Source organism: Lucilia cuprina, chromosome 4 (assembly GCF_022045245.1).
Source record: "Lucilia cuprina isolate Lc7/37 chromosome 4, ASM2204524v1, whole genome shotgun sequence".
Classification (NCBI taxonomy): domain Eukaryota; kingdom Metazoa; phylum Arthropoda; class Insecta; order Diptera; family Calliphoridae; genus Lucilia; species Lucilia cuprina.
This window is the reverse complement of record NC_060952.1, coordinates 2071051-2089930: the sequence shown is the minus strand read 5'-3', so window position 1 is coordinate 2089930 and position 18880 is coordinate 2071051. Positions and strand designations below refer to the sequence as shown.

The 18880-nt window shown below is 29.3% G+C and overlaps 4 protein-coding genes across 4 annotated transcripts; 2 read left to right on the top strand and 2 right to left on the bottom strand.

The window, feature by feature from the left end:
* The first annotated feature begins 665 nt into the window (after window positions 1-665).
* On the top strand, window positions 666-7256 carry LOC111690558 (organic cation transporter protein). Its single transcript, XM_023453063.2, has 9 exons — window positions 666-1513; window positions 4871-5317; window positions 5384-5538; window positions 5594-5762; window positions 5852-5990; window positions 6329-6482; window positions 6547-6729; window positions 6801-6985; window positions 7046-7256. The coding sequence occupies exons 1-9, from the start codon at window positions 1404-1406 to the stop codon at window positions 7238-7240; spliced, it is 1737 nt and encodes a 578-aa protein (XP_023308831.2). The 5' UTR covers window positions 666-1403; the 3' UTR covers window positions 7241-7256.
* Window positions 7246-10150, bottom strand: LOC111690601 (chymotrypsin-like elastase family member 1). The gene is made up of 6 exons (XM_023453107.2): window positions 10023-10150; window positions 9812-9959; window positions 8453-8557; window positions 8257-8381; window positions 7777-7964; window positions 7246-7721 (listed from the first exon to the last, which is right to left on the bottom strand). Exons 1-6 carry the CDS (start codon window positions 10111-10113, stop codon window positions 7563-7565), a joined length of 816 nt encoding a protein of 271 aa, XP_023308875.2. The 5' UTR covers window positions 10114-10150; the 3' UTR covers window positions 7246-7562.
* A 671-nt stretch (window positions 10151-10821) lies between these two features.
* On the top strand, window positions 10822-13605 carry LOC111690552. Its single transcript, XM_023453056.2, has 5 exons — window positions 10822-11210; window positions 11271-12168; window positions 12644-12822; window positions 12885-13078; window positions 13137-13605. The coding sequence occupies exons 1-5, from the start codon at window positions 10999-11001 to the stop codon at window positions 13295-13297; spliced, it is 1644 nt and encodes a 547-aa protein (XP_023308824.2). The 5' UTR covers window positions 10822-10998; the 3' UTR covers window positions 13298-13605.
* A 428-nt stretch (window positions 13606-14033) lies between these two features.
* LOC111690530 lies at window positions 14034-17538 on the bottom strand. The gene is made up of 5 exons (XM_023453031.2): window positions 17090-17538; window positions 15487-17038; window positions 14670-15400; window positions 14415-14614; window positions 14034-14359 (listed from the first exon to the last, which is right to left on the bottom strand). The coding sequence occupies exons 1-5, from the start codon at window positions 17221-17223 to the stop codon at window positions 14238-14240; spliced, it is 2739 nt and encodes a 912-aa protein (XP_023308799.2). The 5' UTR covers window positions 17224-17538; the 3' UTR covers window positions 14034-14237.
* Window positions 17539-18880: the final 1342 nt, after the last annotated feature.

The following is an 18880-nucleotide window of genomic DNA, read 5'->3' as shown; positions in this document are numbered from 1 at the left end:
TTTTCCTAAATTAGAGATATTAAAGGTACGATTGTTTGTTTCTATATTACAAGTCAGTTAAATGTTTACAAACTAAGTAATAAGAAATATTGTACATAATTATATCATCTTATGTATTGTTTCCTCGTATATCTGCTGGGTATTTATAATTTTATACTATTAAGTGCATTACTATCCCGCATTTGTGATAATTGAATAACTTAAGAAAGACTTTGAACAATAATCCTCACTTAAAGTTATTATCATAATATGTCTCTCTCTCTGTCTCTAATCTCTGAATATGTTATACGTACATTCATACATATATATGTATATATTAACGTTGGATTATTCTTAATTTTTGTCATAAAATATATACTTGTACATTTTATACGAATTTATTAAAAACAAATTTTGAACACAGTGATTTGTTGAGAAAATATCAACAACAGCACTAGTACTAGTACTTACTTGTCGTCGTCACTTGTGTATTACTGATGAATGAACGGACAGACGATCATAAGGACGGACAGGCATTCGATCACTCTCATTGTATGTATGTACTAACTAAACTAATGATACATACTTGTACTCACAATACAACACTTGTTTTATTAATGTTGCTGATTTTTGTTGTTGTTTTCTTCTTACAATAAATATAATATAATGAAGTGATCCATGTGTGTTGGATTTAGTCTGTAAAACGAATTCATAACGATCACTCGTAAATCTATTTGAATAGAAGATTATATTGATAGTAAAGTTAAAAAAATATATATAAATATAGAATTATGGAGAAAGTAAATTGAAGAATAAAAAATAAAAATAAAATATTAAATTAAAAAAATAATATTTTTAGAACAAAGAACACAAAATCATCTGCATAAATATTTATATACACGCAAATAAAATAGAGAAAAAATATAAAAAAAAATATTTTTGACAAACCACTTACAAATGCACATGTACTCGTGTTGTTGCATTTGAGTTTGCTGCTTGTATTTGACAACGCAGCCCAGCACAACGCAACATCAAAAACAAAAGTGAAAGTACTAAAATAGAGACTAAGAAGAGAAAAACTAAAAAGAGGATATTCTTCTCTAATTTGAAAATAGTAATACATATTTATATGTTCATAAATACACATACACATAATTAAGAAATAAAATATCGGTAAAAGTCAATGTCACTGCCAAACGTTTTGTTACACATTCAACAGAGTAACTAGCGATCATATCGGAATAAATAAATATAAAGTTAAGATTTTTAAAATAAATATTTTAGAATAAAATGTGTGTGCAAATTTAAAAAGTTAAAAAAAAAAAAAATAATATTGTGTGTTCTAGTTGTTTCTAATTTATTAAGAAAATAATAAATATTATTTATATTGCTGCTGTTTTTTTAACTAAAAACTAAAAAGAAAAATGTCTCAAGATCAAGGGGAAAAATCTAAATCCAGCATTAGCGAGGAAGCTTATAAAGAAATTGTTACAAATGAATTGGAACGTGTAGGAATTGGTGGAAAATTTGTATGGTAATATTCCATTTGACAAATTCATGTATTTAATTTAATTAATTAATTCTAAAATTATCAGTACTTGAAGTTAGGTATTAATGAACAATTACCCATGTTTATATTCTTCGATGATTTTTACAACTAAAAATTAAGCAAATAATAATTTGATTCTGATGATTTATATTAATTTAATGATGCAAAAGAAAATAAAAAAGCAAATATACCGTTATCAAAAAAGTATTCATTGTACAGATTTTTATTAGGGAAGCTATTTAAAATTCTTAAAAATTTTGCATTTTTTGATAATTTGTAATAAAATTCATAGAAAAATTGAAAAAAAAAATATATGTAAGAAAATTAATTCATTATTAATAACACGAAATGCCCTGCAATTTAGACTACTTCTGACATAAATGTAAAGAGGTCCCGAAAAAACTGTCCCGTAAATAATTAAATTATATTAAATACATGCTCCATTTGCATGTCCTAAGTGAGGGTCATTTAATCCAAACATGTCAGCAGAGCCATGTTCGTTTATAAACATTTACATAACTACGAAGCGGATCTTGTACTCCAATAACGTTTTGGAATTACCCATATGGATCATGTGCTCTTTTTCATTTATACCCGATAATACTCGAGTGAGTTTTTTGAAAATATACTTTGTATGTTATATGAATGTTGTAATGCTAAGAAATTTAAGTTTAGCGTTGACCATTCTTGTCCCTTTTAAAAAAAATCCCTAAGATTTGCTATAAAAAGTATAATGCTCATTAAATAAACGATCCGAAATTTGGAGATTGCTGTATATGTTTGATATTGGCGGTTTAATCGATCACAAGCATTTAACAAATGTATTGAAATGGTACCACTATCTTAATTCATGAAATAAGTAGAGATAACTGCTTTTGATTCCACACACTTCATTTATTCATCAATAATTAAAAAATATAAATGTTTTACAATAAATTTATGACTTTTCTTTTTGAGAGCATAATGTAATTTTGGATGTATAACTGAAAAACTAAGAAATATGTTTTTTTTTTTAATCGCAAGAAATACAAGAAATACTACTGCCAATTAATAAAATAACTTATAAAGATTTTTGAATTTGTACAAAAATTATCTCACGATGCACTTATGAGACATGTTTAAAAAAAAGCCGATTTTTGCTTCAACTATAGAATATTTTTTTAAAAGCAATAAAAATCTGAACTTTGTACTTAATATGTATGTACATATGTGTAGTTCAGATAGATAGATGCCTTGCATTTATAAAAAAATAATATTTAATTACATATGTTTATTTCCATAAAATTAACTGATAATATAAATTATTTTCACTTTTAGACGTTTAAACTTTATACACTTCATTGCATTTCAAAGCATTTAAAGTTAAGGATTTTATATATTAAGACCCTTATACAAATAATTTTGTAAATCTCAAACATATTTTAAAATTATTCAAAATTATTGTTTATAAAACGTTTACCTGGTTAAGCGAATTATTGCATATTTCGGTTTTTCGAAAACCATTTTTTAAAACATTAGGTTTTGGGTAATTGGGTTGGTTATTAGGTTTTAAAATCTCGGTTAACCGGTTTTAGAACAATATTATATGTTTTTTTCAAATTTTAATATTTATTTAATTCTAAACATTATTTTTCTTTTGAATATATATGTATATGTTTAAAATATATCATGTATGTTTATAAAACTGGATTTTCCAAAAATCGGTTTTTTATAAAGACTATTCAAAATAGTCGATTTAAATAAAAATTGTACACTCAATTTATTAGAAGTAATTTTTACTAAATTACATTTCAAAAAATATAACATTGATAGTTTTTAATTTAATCCAAAATATTGCAAATTTTGTGCGAACATGTATTACATATTAAAATATTTATATTTTGTAAATACCTGTTTGGAATAATATATCAATTAATCAGAATTTGTTGCATTCTGTTATATAATTACGTAAATGTATTTTTAATACAAAAAGTTATTGAACTTAGTTATTAAATCATAATAAATACATTAAACCTGCCCCCCATTACATGAAAAAAATTAAATAAGTGAGACACGACTTATTCGATATAGAGGTTTTATTTTCATTATCTTTTCCAAATATAGATGTATGTTACTAATTATGTAGCTTTTAACACAAAGATACAAAATTTAATATTTCCAAAAAAAGATAATTTTATCACAAGCTTAATATACATTTGTGCTATATTTTTTAAATATTTAGCTAATTTGTTTATATGTCTTATAATAATAAATATAACTATGTCGGTAGTTACCTTCCTACTAAGGAGTACGTTTATGGTATAAACAAGGTTAATATCGATAATACAATAAAAAAAAACTCATGGATTTACAAGCATTTTCAGGAAATTAAGTTTTTACTCATTATTTAAGCTTGTCTCACGTAATCTAAATTTCTCTCATTCTGTACTATTTGTGTATATTTTTTTAAGTTTGCATTCGTAAAACATTAAAACTAAAACATTGAACTTGAAAAATGTTTATAAACACATGCTTTGTTTTGTTGTTTGAATTCAATATTAAGTTTTGTCTTATATTATTTATTACTAATAAACTATTAAATAAAAATAATAATTCGGCATAATTATACGTATTATATTTATGTTTATAAATGGCTTTCAAGTAGACTCGGTACCTTCTAAACAACTGAAACAAGCGTTTTTAAAATTTGTAAAATTAATACACACACATACATATCTATAAATATTAGACCAATTCACTCTGTATGGAAAGCAAAAATTTTTTGTAACCCCCAAAAATGTACCTTGTTTTCGTTGTGATTATTCCCAAAATGTGTTAAGTCTGGCGATGGCTGTTTGTAAACGGTCTCTTCACATTTGTCATATTAAAAAAAATATTTTTTTAGGTTTTTTTGTACAAAACGCGGCTTCAAAACAAATACATTTTATATAATATTGTATATTTTTTTAAAGATAAAAACAGTAAAATTTAGAAATAGCTGAAGAGCCAATCCAGCTCAAGAACGGACATCGATATACTCAAAAAATATTTTTAGAATCATTATAAAACAAAATAAAGTTGAAATTGAACATGTGTCCCTTAGGAATTTTTTAATATTTTGAAAAGGATAACTTAAGCACGATTTATTGGTTATTTATTTCTAGTGTATCCTACATCAAAATTCGTTTTTTTTTAACAATACAAGTTTTTCAATAACTAATTTTAAATAAATCGTTTAAAGATGCTTTGCAGGATTATCAAAGTGATATCCAAAACAAAAAACGAAAGATCTCATTTAAAATGTATATATAAATATAAAATAAAACAATGATATTTATAAAAATTACTTTATACGATATACAGGTCCATATTTTTCCTTTGTGTATTACCAAATATTTTAAATGGATTTCACGTGAACTCATATACTATGATTGGTCATTTGCCAGACGATCAATGGTGTAGTATAGCAGAACTTCAGACAACAAATTGGACTGTTGATCAAATACGTAGTATTTCCCAGAAGGACTTGACAACAAAGGGCTGTACAGTATGGGATTGGGATTACAAACATTTGAGTAAAATGTCCTATGAAGAAGCCTATAATTATACGTCGAGCATGTCAGAAATTAGTTTACCGGCTGAGGTTTCTTGTAAAGCAAAAGGTTCCTATAATTATACATCGCCTGAAAGTACATTTGTAGCTGATTGGGATCTGGTGTGTGAACGTGCTGTTGAGCGTACATCGGCCCAAGTAGTTATTGCTCTTGGTAAATTTTTTGGTTCCTTTTCTTTTGGAATCTTTTCAGACAAGTAAGTATACAAGGATTGTTTAATAAAGTCTAAATATAAATATATTATTTAATCCTTTTCGAATAGGTTTGGCCGTAAATCATCGTTTACTTTAGGTGCCGCATTTTTTGTCGTATCCAGTTTCTTTTGTACATTTTCTCCTTGGTATTTCCTATTCTTAATTGGTCGTTTTGGTTTGGGTTCAGCTTCCTCTGGTCTATTCTATCCTGCATTTGCAATGAGTATGTTTGATACTTATTAATCTTAAATATCTGTTTAATTTCTTTGTGCTTTCAGTTGTTGAAAACATTTGTATAAAACACCGTTCTTGGATGTCTATAGCTTTCTCTGCTTCTTATCCGGTTGGTATGATAATTTTGGCTGTAGCTGCTTACCTAGTCCAACCCTGGAGATATTTACAACTCACTCTTACCATACCAGCTCTTTTGTTAATTTTGAATTGCTAGTAAGACGATTTTTAATTTGTTTAATAACTAACATAACTATATTTTACGTTTTTGAATTCTTTAAAAACCAATATTTTATTGTTTTTAGTTTGATGGATGAATCACCACGTTGGCTTATAGCAAACAAGCGTTACGACCGTGCCTATAGAATCTTATTTAAACAGAAGAGTCATTATGAGATTGTTAAGCCAGTCATTGAATCCTCCATAACTTCTGATAAGAAAATCGTAAGATTAATATATTTTATATATTATTGAGTATTTTAATTGAGAATAATTATGATTCTTAAACGATTTTATTGTAGTTTTTTTATATACATCTGATTTGTGTTAATTTTTAAATCAATTACATTTTTTTAATCACAGCTAATAATGTCACTATGATTAGATTTGCGAGTTCATCGAGTGTATAAATGAAAATACAAATAATCAATTAAAATACTTATTTTTATCAATAATAATTTTGCAAAATATTTTATTAAAATAGATTAGAGTGTTGTACATCAAATTGTTTTTAAGCGTAAATTTATAAACATATACATATATATATATTTTTAAATTTATAGGAAGAGCCAGTGATTTCAATTTCTTTGTGGCAAAAAATTAAAGATGGTCCTCTAAAGCAAATAATTGCACTTTTTGCCACATCCAAAGTACGCAAATTAATTCTAACTTCCTATTTTATGTTTTGTGTTACATCATTGTGTTATTATGTAACCGGTATGTAAAATAAACAAATTAGTTACTGCGAACAACTGTTAAAAAATATTTTTTGTTGTTGCAGCTTTAAATGCTTCCAATTTAGCTGTAAGTCGTTTCCTATATGTGGGTATAACAGGCCTTGTTGATTTACCATCATATTTAGTGCCTGTGGTTATGTTACGTTTAACAGGACGTAGAATAACAACAATGTCACTGTTCTTTTTGACTGGTATTGCTTTACTATTGGTGCTTGTAGTGCCAGAAGGTAATTGAATGATTTTTTTTAATAAGTTTTCCATAATGTTGAAAATTAAAATTGTAACTTTTTAAATATAGACAATACCACCTGGATTGTTTCATTTGCCATGTTGGGTCGTTTTGGCATTAGTGCTACCTATTCTGTTGTGACATTGTATACAGCTGAACTTTATCCTACAGAAATTCGTAGTTCAGCTTTGGGCACTTGTTCAACGTGGGCTCATGTTGGTTCCATTACAGCTCCTTATGCTGTAGATTTATTGGTGAGTAAGATTATTTGCCTTTTAATTTCAATTTTAAATGTAAACATTTTTTTCCTTAAGGGTCCTCTTGGCTGGTATATACCCACAACCATATGTGGATGCTGCGTTTTAGTAGCTGGTATACTCACTCTTACTTTACCTGAAACCGGTACAGGCAAACTTATCGATCGTGTGACGGAGGTTTCTGCCGAATCTAAAGATGAGAATAAGAAAAATGAGACATCACAATCCGAAGAAGAGCAAATTAAAAAATAATTTTGTTTTATTTATTCTTTGTTTTATTTGTTATTGTTACTAATAGTTTGTAGTAACAATTATTTGATGTCTATACTCAACATTTCCTTTCATTTAAATATTTATATGTATGTATTAGAAAATTACAATTACATTAGCTAAAATGTTCTATAATTATTATTAATTATTAAAAACCTATTAATTAGATATTAAAATTATGTTCCGATATACATATGTATGTATCAATAATTGTAATTTATTTTGTTAATAAATATTCCTGTTACAATTTATTATGTATGCTGTAATTTAAAATTTATATCTGTTTTAATTCATAAGTCATAATTCACTCGTTAATTATCAAATTAATCCATTCAATGTAGGGACCAGTAAGCGTATAAATGCTGGGCATACCTTTAATGCCGCAAGTTAAACCGTACGATACTACGCCATATATATAATATTTTCCATTATATTGGCATATTAATGGACCACCGGAATCTCCCTTAAAGCAAAGAAGTTGTATAAGCCTTAAAAATGTTTAAAATGTTTACACAAACCTGGCATGTGTCCTCCTGAGAGTTTCCTAAAGCACATACTGTATTGTCTCCTTTTTGTGGTGCCCAAACATATCCCAATAGCGAACGGCATCGTTTGTTAGTAATAACAAAAACTTCGGCTTCATGTAATTGTTCCTGTATTAGTCCAGCATGTCTTTTTGCTCCAAAGCCAATTATTTTACAGGGATCTTGAAATATTTCATATACATTGACTTGGCAATTATTTGTGTTAAAAATTATTTAAATAAAAAATTATTTTTTTTTTCGATTATTAGAATAATATAATAAAATGTAATGAAAACTAAAGAACACCATGCGAGTATTACAAGAATCAGTTATTAAAACTTGCCTCCAAATCTTACTGGAAAAACTAGGTTTCAATCATAAACGCTCTAATCTAAATCAGTAGTCATTGATTGATATAAAACTATCAAAAAAATTTTAAGCAATTACCGGTTTATTATATTTTTAGAAACTTACTTTTTCTATAAGCCTTCATTCCATAACTAGGCAACTTTCCGTAGAAATCATAGTTGTTAAAGCTGATATCAGGGATATTGTTCTTTTGTAAATGCAACAAAGCGATATCATTTTGCAGATTTGTACTTTTTTATAAAATAAAAATTTGTTTATTAGACACATAGCTGGATTACTATAAAATATATGAAATACTTACGGCTGAAAGTGGATAAATTCAACGCGATCAATTGCTAGACGATGTTCTTGTCTAATATTTGTTATATTTTCATGGCCTATTACAGCGAAAACATTTGCAATATTTCTGTAATAGAGTAATATTTGTTATTGTGCTTTTGCTCGTGCAAAATAAAAACAAATTAAAAGTTTTAATTAAAAACTAAATTCCTGTTGTAATTAGTTTAAAATATATGCATATTTACTCTTTGTTAAAAAAGTAGTTCGAATTTTGAGTTATGATTCTTTAAAGCAAATCAGACATTAACAAAAATTTGGCCCTTTCACTACGTGGTAGCCAGTAGTGTTCGAGCAATGAAAACTAGTTTCTTGGGTCACTGGTAGTAGTACTTAGCATTACTTTTGAGAAGTGGTGATAAATATAGTGAAGATTATACTACTGAAAATTCATGTTATTTTTTATGAATGGTTTTAGAAAATCGATTTGCGCGAAAGTTTTTTGCACAAAATGACTCAAGAAACAAGTATGAATTTATAGTCGGACATTGCCGACCATATGATACCCTACACCAGTCAATATGTTAAAATTGTGGATTTTTTTTTAAATAAAGCATTTAATTTGTTTTATTGTGGAATATTTTTACTTATTCTTGACAAAAAAAGAGATTTTCTACAAGAGGGTTCATAGGGGAGAAGAGGTAAATATCTAAATTTTGATAGATGAATTTACGTCTATTTCAAAGTCATTTATGTAGATTTTAATCGTTTTATAAGTAATTATAAGTTAATTTTGACCTTCAAATCATTTTCTGAAGGGGAGTTTGTATGGGGACTAGGGTCAAATAATGCCCAATCACAATAAAAATTAGTATTGCCATTTATTGTTCTATAAAACAAATTTTTGCTGATTTTTGTTGACATTATAAAACATTTAACGTAATTATGAGACGAAAGGCCTGGTTCGGGAGGTACGGTTGTATGGGTACTAGGAGAAATAATAGACCGATTTCAACCATTTTCAATAGCGATCGTCCTTAAACCAAAGAAAAAGTATGTGCCAAATTTCATCAAATTATCTTGAAAATTGCGACCTGTAGCGTGCGTGGTTTACATGGACGGATAGACGGACATAGCTAAATCAACTCAGAAAGTGATTCTGAGGCGATTGGTATACTTTAAGGTAAGTCTAGACCCAATATTTTTGGATGTTACAAACTTCAACACAAACGCATAATACCCTCCCCACTACAGTGGTGTAGGGTATAATTAGATCTTTTTATTAGAACACTATTGGCTTTCATGTAGTGATAGGAATTAATTTTGGTTATAACTCTAATGTATATTATACATACATATATCAAAATATTGACTTTTTACTTACTTATTCCATAAACAATGACCTGCCGATAAAATCCATTGAGAGTTAAGTAAGCTTCCACCACAAAAATGTTTATAGTAAATTTCGTCATTTTCAGGAGTTTTATTAAATTTCTGCTGCAATGACACCATGTAGGGATATTTAATAACACCTTAAATTTATTTTATGTTTTATTAGCATTAAAATCCTTACAATTATTTGTAGTTATAAGTACCCTCATTTCTAACAATGTCACCACCTACAATAGGTGTGAGGGAAGAAGGTGTTATAGTTCGACTAAATAATAATATTATAAAATAGAACATTTCACTCAACACTCCTCTTAAAGAGAGAAATAAAAGACTAAAATTTCTATACTGGAGTTAAACTTATTAAACTAGGTTCAAAATAAATACATAATAAATTAAATATATACAAATTTAAAAACAAAAGAACAGCTGTTCAAATAAAAGTTAAAGCTGCTATAACAATTAAAATTAACAACAAAAAAAAACAGACTTAGTTAAACTTTTTTATATCGTTGATTGGTTACGTATGGGATTTCTTGTAAGTATAGATATTACCAACTGTAAGTGTAATGCATAATTTAAAATTATAAATGTTTATTCATTGTAACGGAATTTGACAGTGGTATATTTTTTATAAAACTTGGCATTACTAATGTTAAGTAATGCCAAGTCAATTGAAGTAAAAATGTAGCAATGTTTGAATTAGGGTTCTATAATCGACTTTCGAATAATCGTGCAATCAATTTTTTGTCGAAAAATCATAAATTATATTTTTCAATTTAAATTAAGTTAAATAAATTAAGTTAAAGATTTATATAAAAAAAGAAATATTAAATCGTTTATAAAATATTTAAATTAATAATTATAAATATGGCAACACTCATTAGCAAGCACGTCTGCAGTCACAATGTAAACATTCAAGATTTTGCAAAAAAGGCATGTCTTAAAATCAAGTTATAAAACAGGACTTACTACTTCTAGAGTTTAAAAACAACTTTATTAAATACAAAAATCATCTAAACACGCTGCATAAGCAATACTTTTAATTGTTTGAGATTGTTGCAAAATTACATTCTTTTTTATAAATTTGTATAGTAAGAAGCTTTAAAGATATTTGTTTGTGTTAAAACAGTTGAGAAGTATTAAAAGTATATAAATAAAGTAAATAACTTTATAACAAAAATGACCAACAACTCATCGGAGGAAAACCATGATTTGGCTGGGGCTGCAGCAGCTTCAAATTTTGATGAACTTGCGTTAAATGACACCGGCTTTTGTAATTTATGTGGAGATAAGGCCGAAAGCAAATGTGACCGGTGTGGTGATTTCTATTGTTCGGAATTTTGTCAGCGCAGAGATTGGCAAAATCATCGTTATATATGTTTTCCCATGCCGTAAGATTATTAATTCTATCAAAAATGGAAACAATTTTATATTTCTTAATTTTCTATTAGGAAATTAGTTAAATCTAGGATCGTATCGTCTTTAAAAATGGAAGTTGCCAGGGAGGAATCACATCAACAAACTATCCCAAATAATGAACTCAAAGTTCAGCATAACAGTAATTTGCCGCCGCACGGGAGTTGTGTACTATTGACTGGATTTAAGTCGACTAATCGCTGTTTTATTCGCTCTACTAATCCTTCCAGTCTAGCAGAAAACAAGAAAATTTTAAACGAAATACATGAATTTGGAAAAAAATCTGGTGCGTTTTCTGAGAATCCCAAAACGAATGCATATGCTCTAGCGCTAAGAGAAGACAAGTGGTGTAGAGTGCAAATCTTGGGAGGGCGTAAAGAAAATTATTACCGCATACGTTTCATGGACTTTGGAGAAATAAGTAGACGTTACTTGAAAGATTTGCGCAGAGTTTCACGGGCAATCATAAATTTGCCATGTTTCAACAACGTCGTACAACTTAAGGATATTGTTAATTTCTCAAGTGATATTAAATTGCTGGAGTCATTAAATAAATTCGCCAATATGGAATATAGAGTGGAATTTGTTGAACCAGATGAAGCTGGTGGTAATGTTAAACTATATAACTGGCAAAATAATACATTATTAAATACATTGATTTTGGATTTCATGAAGAATAAAAAAAGTGATAAAGATATAGAACTTGTCTCAACTACCTCTTCATTGTCAAACAGTAATGAAGTACAAAGTAATGGATTAGAGAAACCACCGATGAATGGAAATTCAAATAAAAAGGATAGTGATAATAATTCATCTACAGCAGAAAATAAGGTTGAATCGGTTGTAAGCCAAAGTGTTGTAAATCCTCCAGCAAAGAAGAAACCTGCGGCGTCACCTCGTCAAATTCAAATGCATAAGCCTTGTCTACAACCTGTAAGTATAGTAACATTTTTATAATGGATTTTTTGTATTAGTTGCAAATTTAGATTAAAAAATCTTAAATTTGAAATTCCTTAAAAGTTTTCATTTTATTTTTATTTAAAACCGCATATACATACAGTGGTGGCCATGAATTTAGCACCTTTAGTATATATGAACTATAAAATCATATATTTCCTTTAGATCTTTTTTTAACAAATTATTTTTTATGCGTAACATAATGTCCTTCGATTATCACGACATTTATGTCCAGATTTTTTGGGGAAAATTTACTTTGGAGGGAAAAGAACCCATATGCAACAAATTAGCGGAACAAAATGTAATGTGTCGTGATCCCTGAAGAACATGTGTTAAAAAAGTTGAAACTTTAGGAAATATTTGATGTTATATTTAACAATAACCTCATGGCCGCCACATTGCATTTTAAGACACAAAATATAATTATTCTAATATTTATCTTTTTTTATAGCCATTTGAAATTATTCCAATAAATGAAAAAGATCGTAATTGCAAAATCATTATTGTGGACGACAGTTATACTGGAAGTGGTTATATCGGCTGTTTATTAGATAAATATTGCGAAAATTTGAATGCAGTATCAAAATTTTTACAAGATTATAAAGTCAGTGACCAGGCATACAAACCAAAGTAGGTATAAACTGTATATTGATATTAAACATAGAGTTAATTAAATTTTTTATATTTTTAAGGATAAACGAATATTGCTTAGCAATGTTCGAAAATGACTGGTACAGGGCAAAGGTAGTGGAAATAATTTCAGAAGATAAATTTCTGGTGGTTTATGTTGACTTCACAAACGAAATGGAATTATCGAGTAAATTAATACGACGTTATCCCATGTCATTAACTATGCCTTGCTATACAACTATTTGTGCTCTTGATGGTTCGTTTCTTAATATATATATTTTTTCAAAATTGTTATTATTAATTTTTATTTGCAGGTTTACCAGAGGATATATCAGATGAACTTAAAGACTTCCTAGAGCAGAACTGCAAGTCTTTTACACGTCTTAACATTGAAAATATTCGATCAGTTGATGATGTTTGTTATGTCGAATCTAAAGAATTGTTAAATAAAATGCGCAAAGCCAAGCTTTTATAATTTATTGGTTATTTTAATATTATTACATTATGGCATCTTACAATATTTTAATTGCATCCACCTCTTTACAATACCATTAGCTTATTTGTTCATATTTAAACTTTAGTTACGCATATGACATGAATTACACTGTTTCATATCCTATTCATTCTAATCTGTTTTACTATTAAGACAAATGTGTATGCTCTCATATAAGGTCAGATATACAATATCACGACTTGACTAGATTTATTAAAAATATTTTTTATGCTAATTGTAAAGTACTAAGCAAACTCATTTATATGAATATATCTTTAAATTTAAAAACAGCATGTGTATTTTATTAACATTCACCATTTCAATTCGAATAGTAATATTTCTTCGTTCATTATCTGTGATATTCTGCACACCATAATTCTTCCTAATCTTAATTTCAAACATTTTTCAAAAAGGATACATACGTGTCCTATAATGATTCCCTAAAATTAGGTCTGAGATTAATACATACGAACAAAAACCATGGATTAAAGAACTGGTTTCAAAATTATCCCAATAACTAGTGTCAACTCTATTAGTTAACCTCAGAACTAGTACCAAGTATCAATTTTGAACAAAAATCATTGGTCTCAATGCCAAACTAGAATGAGTTGTGAAACTAATACACATTTTCCTGGGGAGACATGATATGAAATCTAAGAATTTGTTAGTCTTCACAAGATATACATAGTCCTTTCAAGTTTAAACTAAAGGAAACAACTCTTACGTTATTAAAAAAAGAACATAAATTCATATTTTATTCTAAGTTTTGTAAAACTAAAAATACAAAATTGAATATAAAAACAAAAACAAATTCATTTCAAGTCAATTTGAAAATACATCAATAATGAATGGCCTCCAGGGTCATTCAAACAAAGAATAGTATTAATACGATACCACCAATTCTTAAAATAAAGATGGACAATTAAGTACATATTCTTGCCATATAAGCATCTGCATCATCTAGCTTGCTAACTTTGGCATGAATAATAGGATTCTTTTGAATATTCTTTATAAATGCTACGCCTTGTTCTTTAGTAGTAATACCTATAAAATATAAATGTATATAAAATTATATACAACAATTATTCCAATGTCTTACCGTCTATATAAACCATATTAGCATTTGATGGAAACATTAGATCTGAAGTCATGGGCATAATGTCCATCTTGTTAACTTTTGATATGTTCCCGTAATCCAAAAACATGACAACATAGACATCATTCGGTTTATGATCAATACACATGGCACGATACCATTCACCATCTTCCGCAAAAACGGATAAACAAATTTCCATTTTCCTATTAAAAAAATGGAAAGTGATATCAAAAAGAAAATAAGTTAAAAATAACTTACTTGGGAGCATAACCATTTTTTGGTGCCTTATCACTTTTGCAATAGTCAGCGACATTTTTTAAATGTTGTTCCATTTTTGCCAAAAATTCTTTATTGTTGTAATCCGCTGCCGTAATATATGGACTTTCTAAATTAAGTATGGTAGTGGGATCCAGAACATACAATGGAACATTATCGCCACATACAATTGGTATAACATCCAAGTCATCAATTGTAAATACTTCGTTAGTTTTGGCAACCACAGAAGAAGTCAATACTTCTGGCATTTTTGCAGAGTTATTTTGCAGTGGAAACGTAGCGGGAGGCTGACATGCAAGTGGAGTGTTGGGTGGTGACAATGGATATGATATGTGTTCGGATAGTGTAGAAATTGGTGCAATCTGGGTTTGTTTCGTAGCTGGTTCAAATACCATTGGCAATAATTTTTTACACAGCGATTGCTTTTCTTTGGTACGAAAGAGCAAGTCTACGGTATTAATGTTATTATCGCTGTAGGTAACATCAAATTCGACAGCATTTTGCATGCATGTTTCGAGAGCTTCTAAAGCTTTGTTGTTTGCTATGGGAGTTGGTATGCTTTCCAAGAACATAAGCACCACGCGGTAACAACGCACTGGCAAAGAACAGACAAGTAGCGTGGGCTTTCGAAGATAACGACGTGAAACCATTTGTTCCAAACCGCTATCAATATCAATAACCTTAAATTCGTTACCACCCTCAGAACTAATGATCTAATAATTTATTAGCAATAAAACGAAATAAAAAATAATTATAATACCTATCTATTAAGGGAATTAAGTGTAAAAAGTAAAGTTACCTGTCCTCTACAACATTGCGTTGTCAGTTGTCCTTCATTTTGACAATATATGACGACGTCGTTTTTGTCAATAGGTTCATTTGTTGCAAAAGGTGCACATTTCGCGTACTCTGATGTTAGTATCTTGGGATACTCGCTGCTTAATTGCGAAGCAATATATATCTCCTTGTAGGTGAGAACATGTGAGACAATAACCGAGCTACCTTCTGGTATGCGTTCGTGCCACAGTTTAAGACCCAGCTCGCTTAAAGAACCAGTGAAAACTGATGCAATTACAACATCCATTATTTTGCGCTGCTCATCAAATAAACCACAGGGTAATTGAGTTTTAGAATCGGTGCTTATTGTTGAACTTGTAGCGGGTAGTAACTGTAAAGTTAAACCTTTTGCAGCCATTAGCATAGCTTCAGAAAGCATACAATCGGGCGAATTAGTAGATATAGCAAAAACGCGTATTGGTTGAGTAACAAAAGTTTCGGGTACTCTTTTTATTTGTGGTGACATACTTATTACGCCTTCATCAATCGTATAAACCAGGTATTGATGTTGCTTTTCATAAAATCCCAAAAGGCGTGCGCGTTTCCAACTATTCTGCGTACGGGCTGCTACAAATGCACCCACTTTGGGCAAAGATTCAAATTCAAAACTGATACTTTGAGGTGAATTAAGGATATTATCAAATTCCTGGTCATCAACACCACCACCATTGCACAAGCGTAATAAAGCATGACGGCCATCCGTAAAGCATTTTACAACTTTTAAAATCGGTTCCTTGTTTAACAATTCGATTGGCAAATGCAAAGGTACTGACTTTAGTTTGCACTCTACATTGTAGTAATTATCCGGCTGTTTTTCACCCACAATTCTGATGGTAACAATACTTTCAATTTCCAGAGGTCCATAATCTTTCGGCAAACATATACGAAAAGCATAAGCATTCAAGTTGCACATAATCGGAATGGGTGCAAATAGTTGAGTATAAGGCACGCGGACTTCATTGCCATAATCTATTAAACGTACTGTGGCTTTTTGGACTTCAGGACTGTTTTCCAATATCTCTGCTCGGTATAACATCTGATCTAAAGGTGCAGCAACTAAAGCACCCTCATATATATCGTCTGGACTACAGGGACACTTTTGATTTATTGAACGATTTATCTCTGCCAATAGCTTACGAAGGGAACTATAATACTTGATATCTGTAACCCACACAATACGCTTCGCACATTCAACTTCTTCCTTAAATTGAACCATGGCGTCAAAAAATCCCTCTGAAGGCGGGAAAGCCACACGCCAAGTAGAGGGCCTTTCATTAATTGGTTTCACTACCGACACAGCAGATGCAGCAGCAGTGGCTTTTGGAACCATGTTGAAATCATCATCATTTAGTAACTTTTTTGGTTTCGCCTTGTTACCATTAATAGGTGTACTTGAGCGACGACTTTCATTGAGATTGTGGGTAGAACCAAATGAACGTCGCTGACTGTTTAAGGCTTTATCCAAGTGCAAATTACTGGATACAGATTTAAGCATATTAATGGGAACTAAATTTCTGCAATAAAAGAAATTTAAAATTGCTTCATACTTTCAAATGGATACTTACGGAAATTTGTAGCATTTTGATTTGTGATCTTGCCAATCGTTTACTTGACACTGTGAACTGCAATACGGCTCCAGACAACGTTCACATTTAAATTGGGCACCTTGTCCACATTTTGAACACAATACTTCATCCATTCCTGCTATAAATTTAATTTTTTTTATTTATAAAACGATTCCTGAATTAACTCGAATAAAACGTGGTAAAAATCTAAACTTTAAAAATTATTAAAAAAGCGTCGGTAATTATAACGGCATTTTGTAAGAAGAAGAAGAAGAAGTTGGGCGACAAAACTACAAAAATAACACTTTTAAAGCAGAATTTCTGATAGTGACAGTCCATACACGGAAACTTTAGTTGAGAAACTTTTTCATAATTCTCTTTTAAAGTTTCCTTAATGCCTACACATAGAAACTTTTGTTTTAGAAACTACGTGTTAATTGGATTGATTGTTTTTGTACGAATGACAAGAATAACAAAACAAAACATTTAATTTAAAAATAGAGTTTTTCACACGCACAAATCACAATTAAACAGAACAAAAAGGACAAACAATATTTTTGACCGTTTTGTTTTCATTTTCTCTTCCTCTTCTGTTTCGTACGAAAAATAGAAGAATATTTTTCAACTTTCGATGTCGCACAGGTTTGACGTTTTGATTGTGATCGTCCTCATTTAAACACATACAGTAAACTCGAACTTTCAGTTGCAGTTGGACGCAAAGTATTGTATGAAGGGTTTTCGAATATTTTAGGTATATTTAAACAAAAAGTCGACATTTTTGTATACTATAGAAGTCGTTTTATTGACTTTCTACCTTTTTATAAACGAAATATATACATATGTATAACAAAGAAAAGCCACACGTTCTACGCTTTCTCGCATTCTACGCGTCTGTCAAAAAAGTATTTATATGCCAAGAGTTACAAACCCAAAAGCGTAGAATACCTTGACGCGTAGAATGCTTAAAGTAGATATACTTTTATAAGCGTCACAAGAGGCGCACAAACATATAAGCTGTTCGTGCGCCGCTTGTAAGACCTGGTTCACACTGGGAAACTTTTGATTTGATTGTGTGTGAGAGAAAAATATCAATTATCTCCTTTTCTTACACACATTTTCCCATTTTAAGAAGTCCGAACCAGGTCTAACTTGAAGCGTAGAACGCGAAGTAGGTATGAAAAGCGCGTAATGAGTTGACGCGAAGACGCGTAATGTGAACTACCGGCAAAAATATATTTATTTTCCTTCTTACTTGAATCAATGGAATAGTTTCAAATATTTAAAATAAAAAAAATATTTTATTTGAAATTTTTGCAGAAAACACAACACAAAATTTTAATTGTAATAAAATCATTAGTCATTGTTAGATGCCGAACTTTTTATAAAATGTTTATTTATCATATTTTTACATCATCAAAAAGTTATCTTACATCCTGGATTTCCGATATACATAGCTACAGAACGCATTTTTTACTGTTCGGTTTTTTCGGCTGATTTGAAAAGCTGTTAACCAGAAAGTGATTAAAAATTAATTTGAATTACCTAGTTTCGACTATAAATTTTCGATCTCATTTTTAACATTGACATTTTCTAGGTCCTTATTTTCAAACGATCTAGACATGTCTGTCAGTCAGACTGTAAGTCTCTTAAAAGAACGATAGGACCTAAAATTTTTAGGAAATGACTAATGTTCATAACAGGCTTAAAAATACTAATATTTTTATGAAATACTTAAATTTTTTTATGGACCAAAATTTCATATAAATCGGTAAGTATTGTAAGTATATTATC

Coding starts and splice junctions, on each gene's coding strand:
- LOC111690552 (XM_023453056.2), top strand. CDS start 10,999: ATGACCAACAACTCATCGGAGGAAAACCATGATTTGGCTGGGGCTGCA. Junction 11,211..11,270: donor TATATATGTTTTCCCATGCC/GTAAGATTATTA, acceptor ATTTTCTATTAG/GAAATTAGTTAAATCTAGGA. Junction 12,169..12,643: donor ATAAGCCTTGTCTACAACCT/GTAAGTATAGTA, acceptor CTTTTTTTATAG/CCATTTGAAATTATTCCAAT.
- LOC111690601 (XM_023453107.2), bottom strand. CDS start 10,113: ATGTTCTATTTTATAATATTATTATTTAGTCGAACTATAACACCTTCT. Junction 9,960..10,022: donor TGACATTGTTAGAAATGAGG/GTACTTATAACT, acceptor AATAAATTTAAG/GTGTTATTAAATATCCCTAC. Junction 8,382..8,452: donor GAATTTATCCACTTTCAGCC/GTAAGTATTTCA, acceptor TTTATAAAAAAG/TACAAATCTGCAAAATGATA.
- LOC111690558 (XM_023453063.2), top strand. CDS start 1,404: ATGTCTCAAGATCAAGGGGAAAAATCTAAATCCAGCATTAGCGAGGAA. Junction 5,318..5,383: donor TTTGGAATCTTTTCAGACAA/GTAAGTATACAA, acceptor CTTTTCGAATAG/GTTTGGCCGTAAATCATCGT. Junction 6,483..6,546: donor ATTGTGTTATTATGTAACCG/GTATGTAAAATA, acceptor TTGTTGTTGCAG/CTTTAAATGCTTCCAATTTA.
- LOC111690530 (XM_023453031.2), bottom strand. CDS start 17,223: ATGGATGAAGTATTGTGTTCAAAATGTGGACAAGGTGCCCAATTTAAA. Junction 14,615..14,669: donor AAAAATGGTTATGCTCCCAA/GTAAGTTATTTT, acceptor TTTTTTTAATAG/GAAAATGGAAATTTGTTTAT. Junction 14,360..14,414: donor TAATATGGTTTATATAGACG/GTAAGACATTGG, acceptor TATATTTTATAG/GTATTACTACTAAAGAACAA.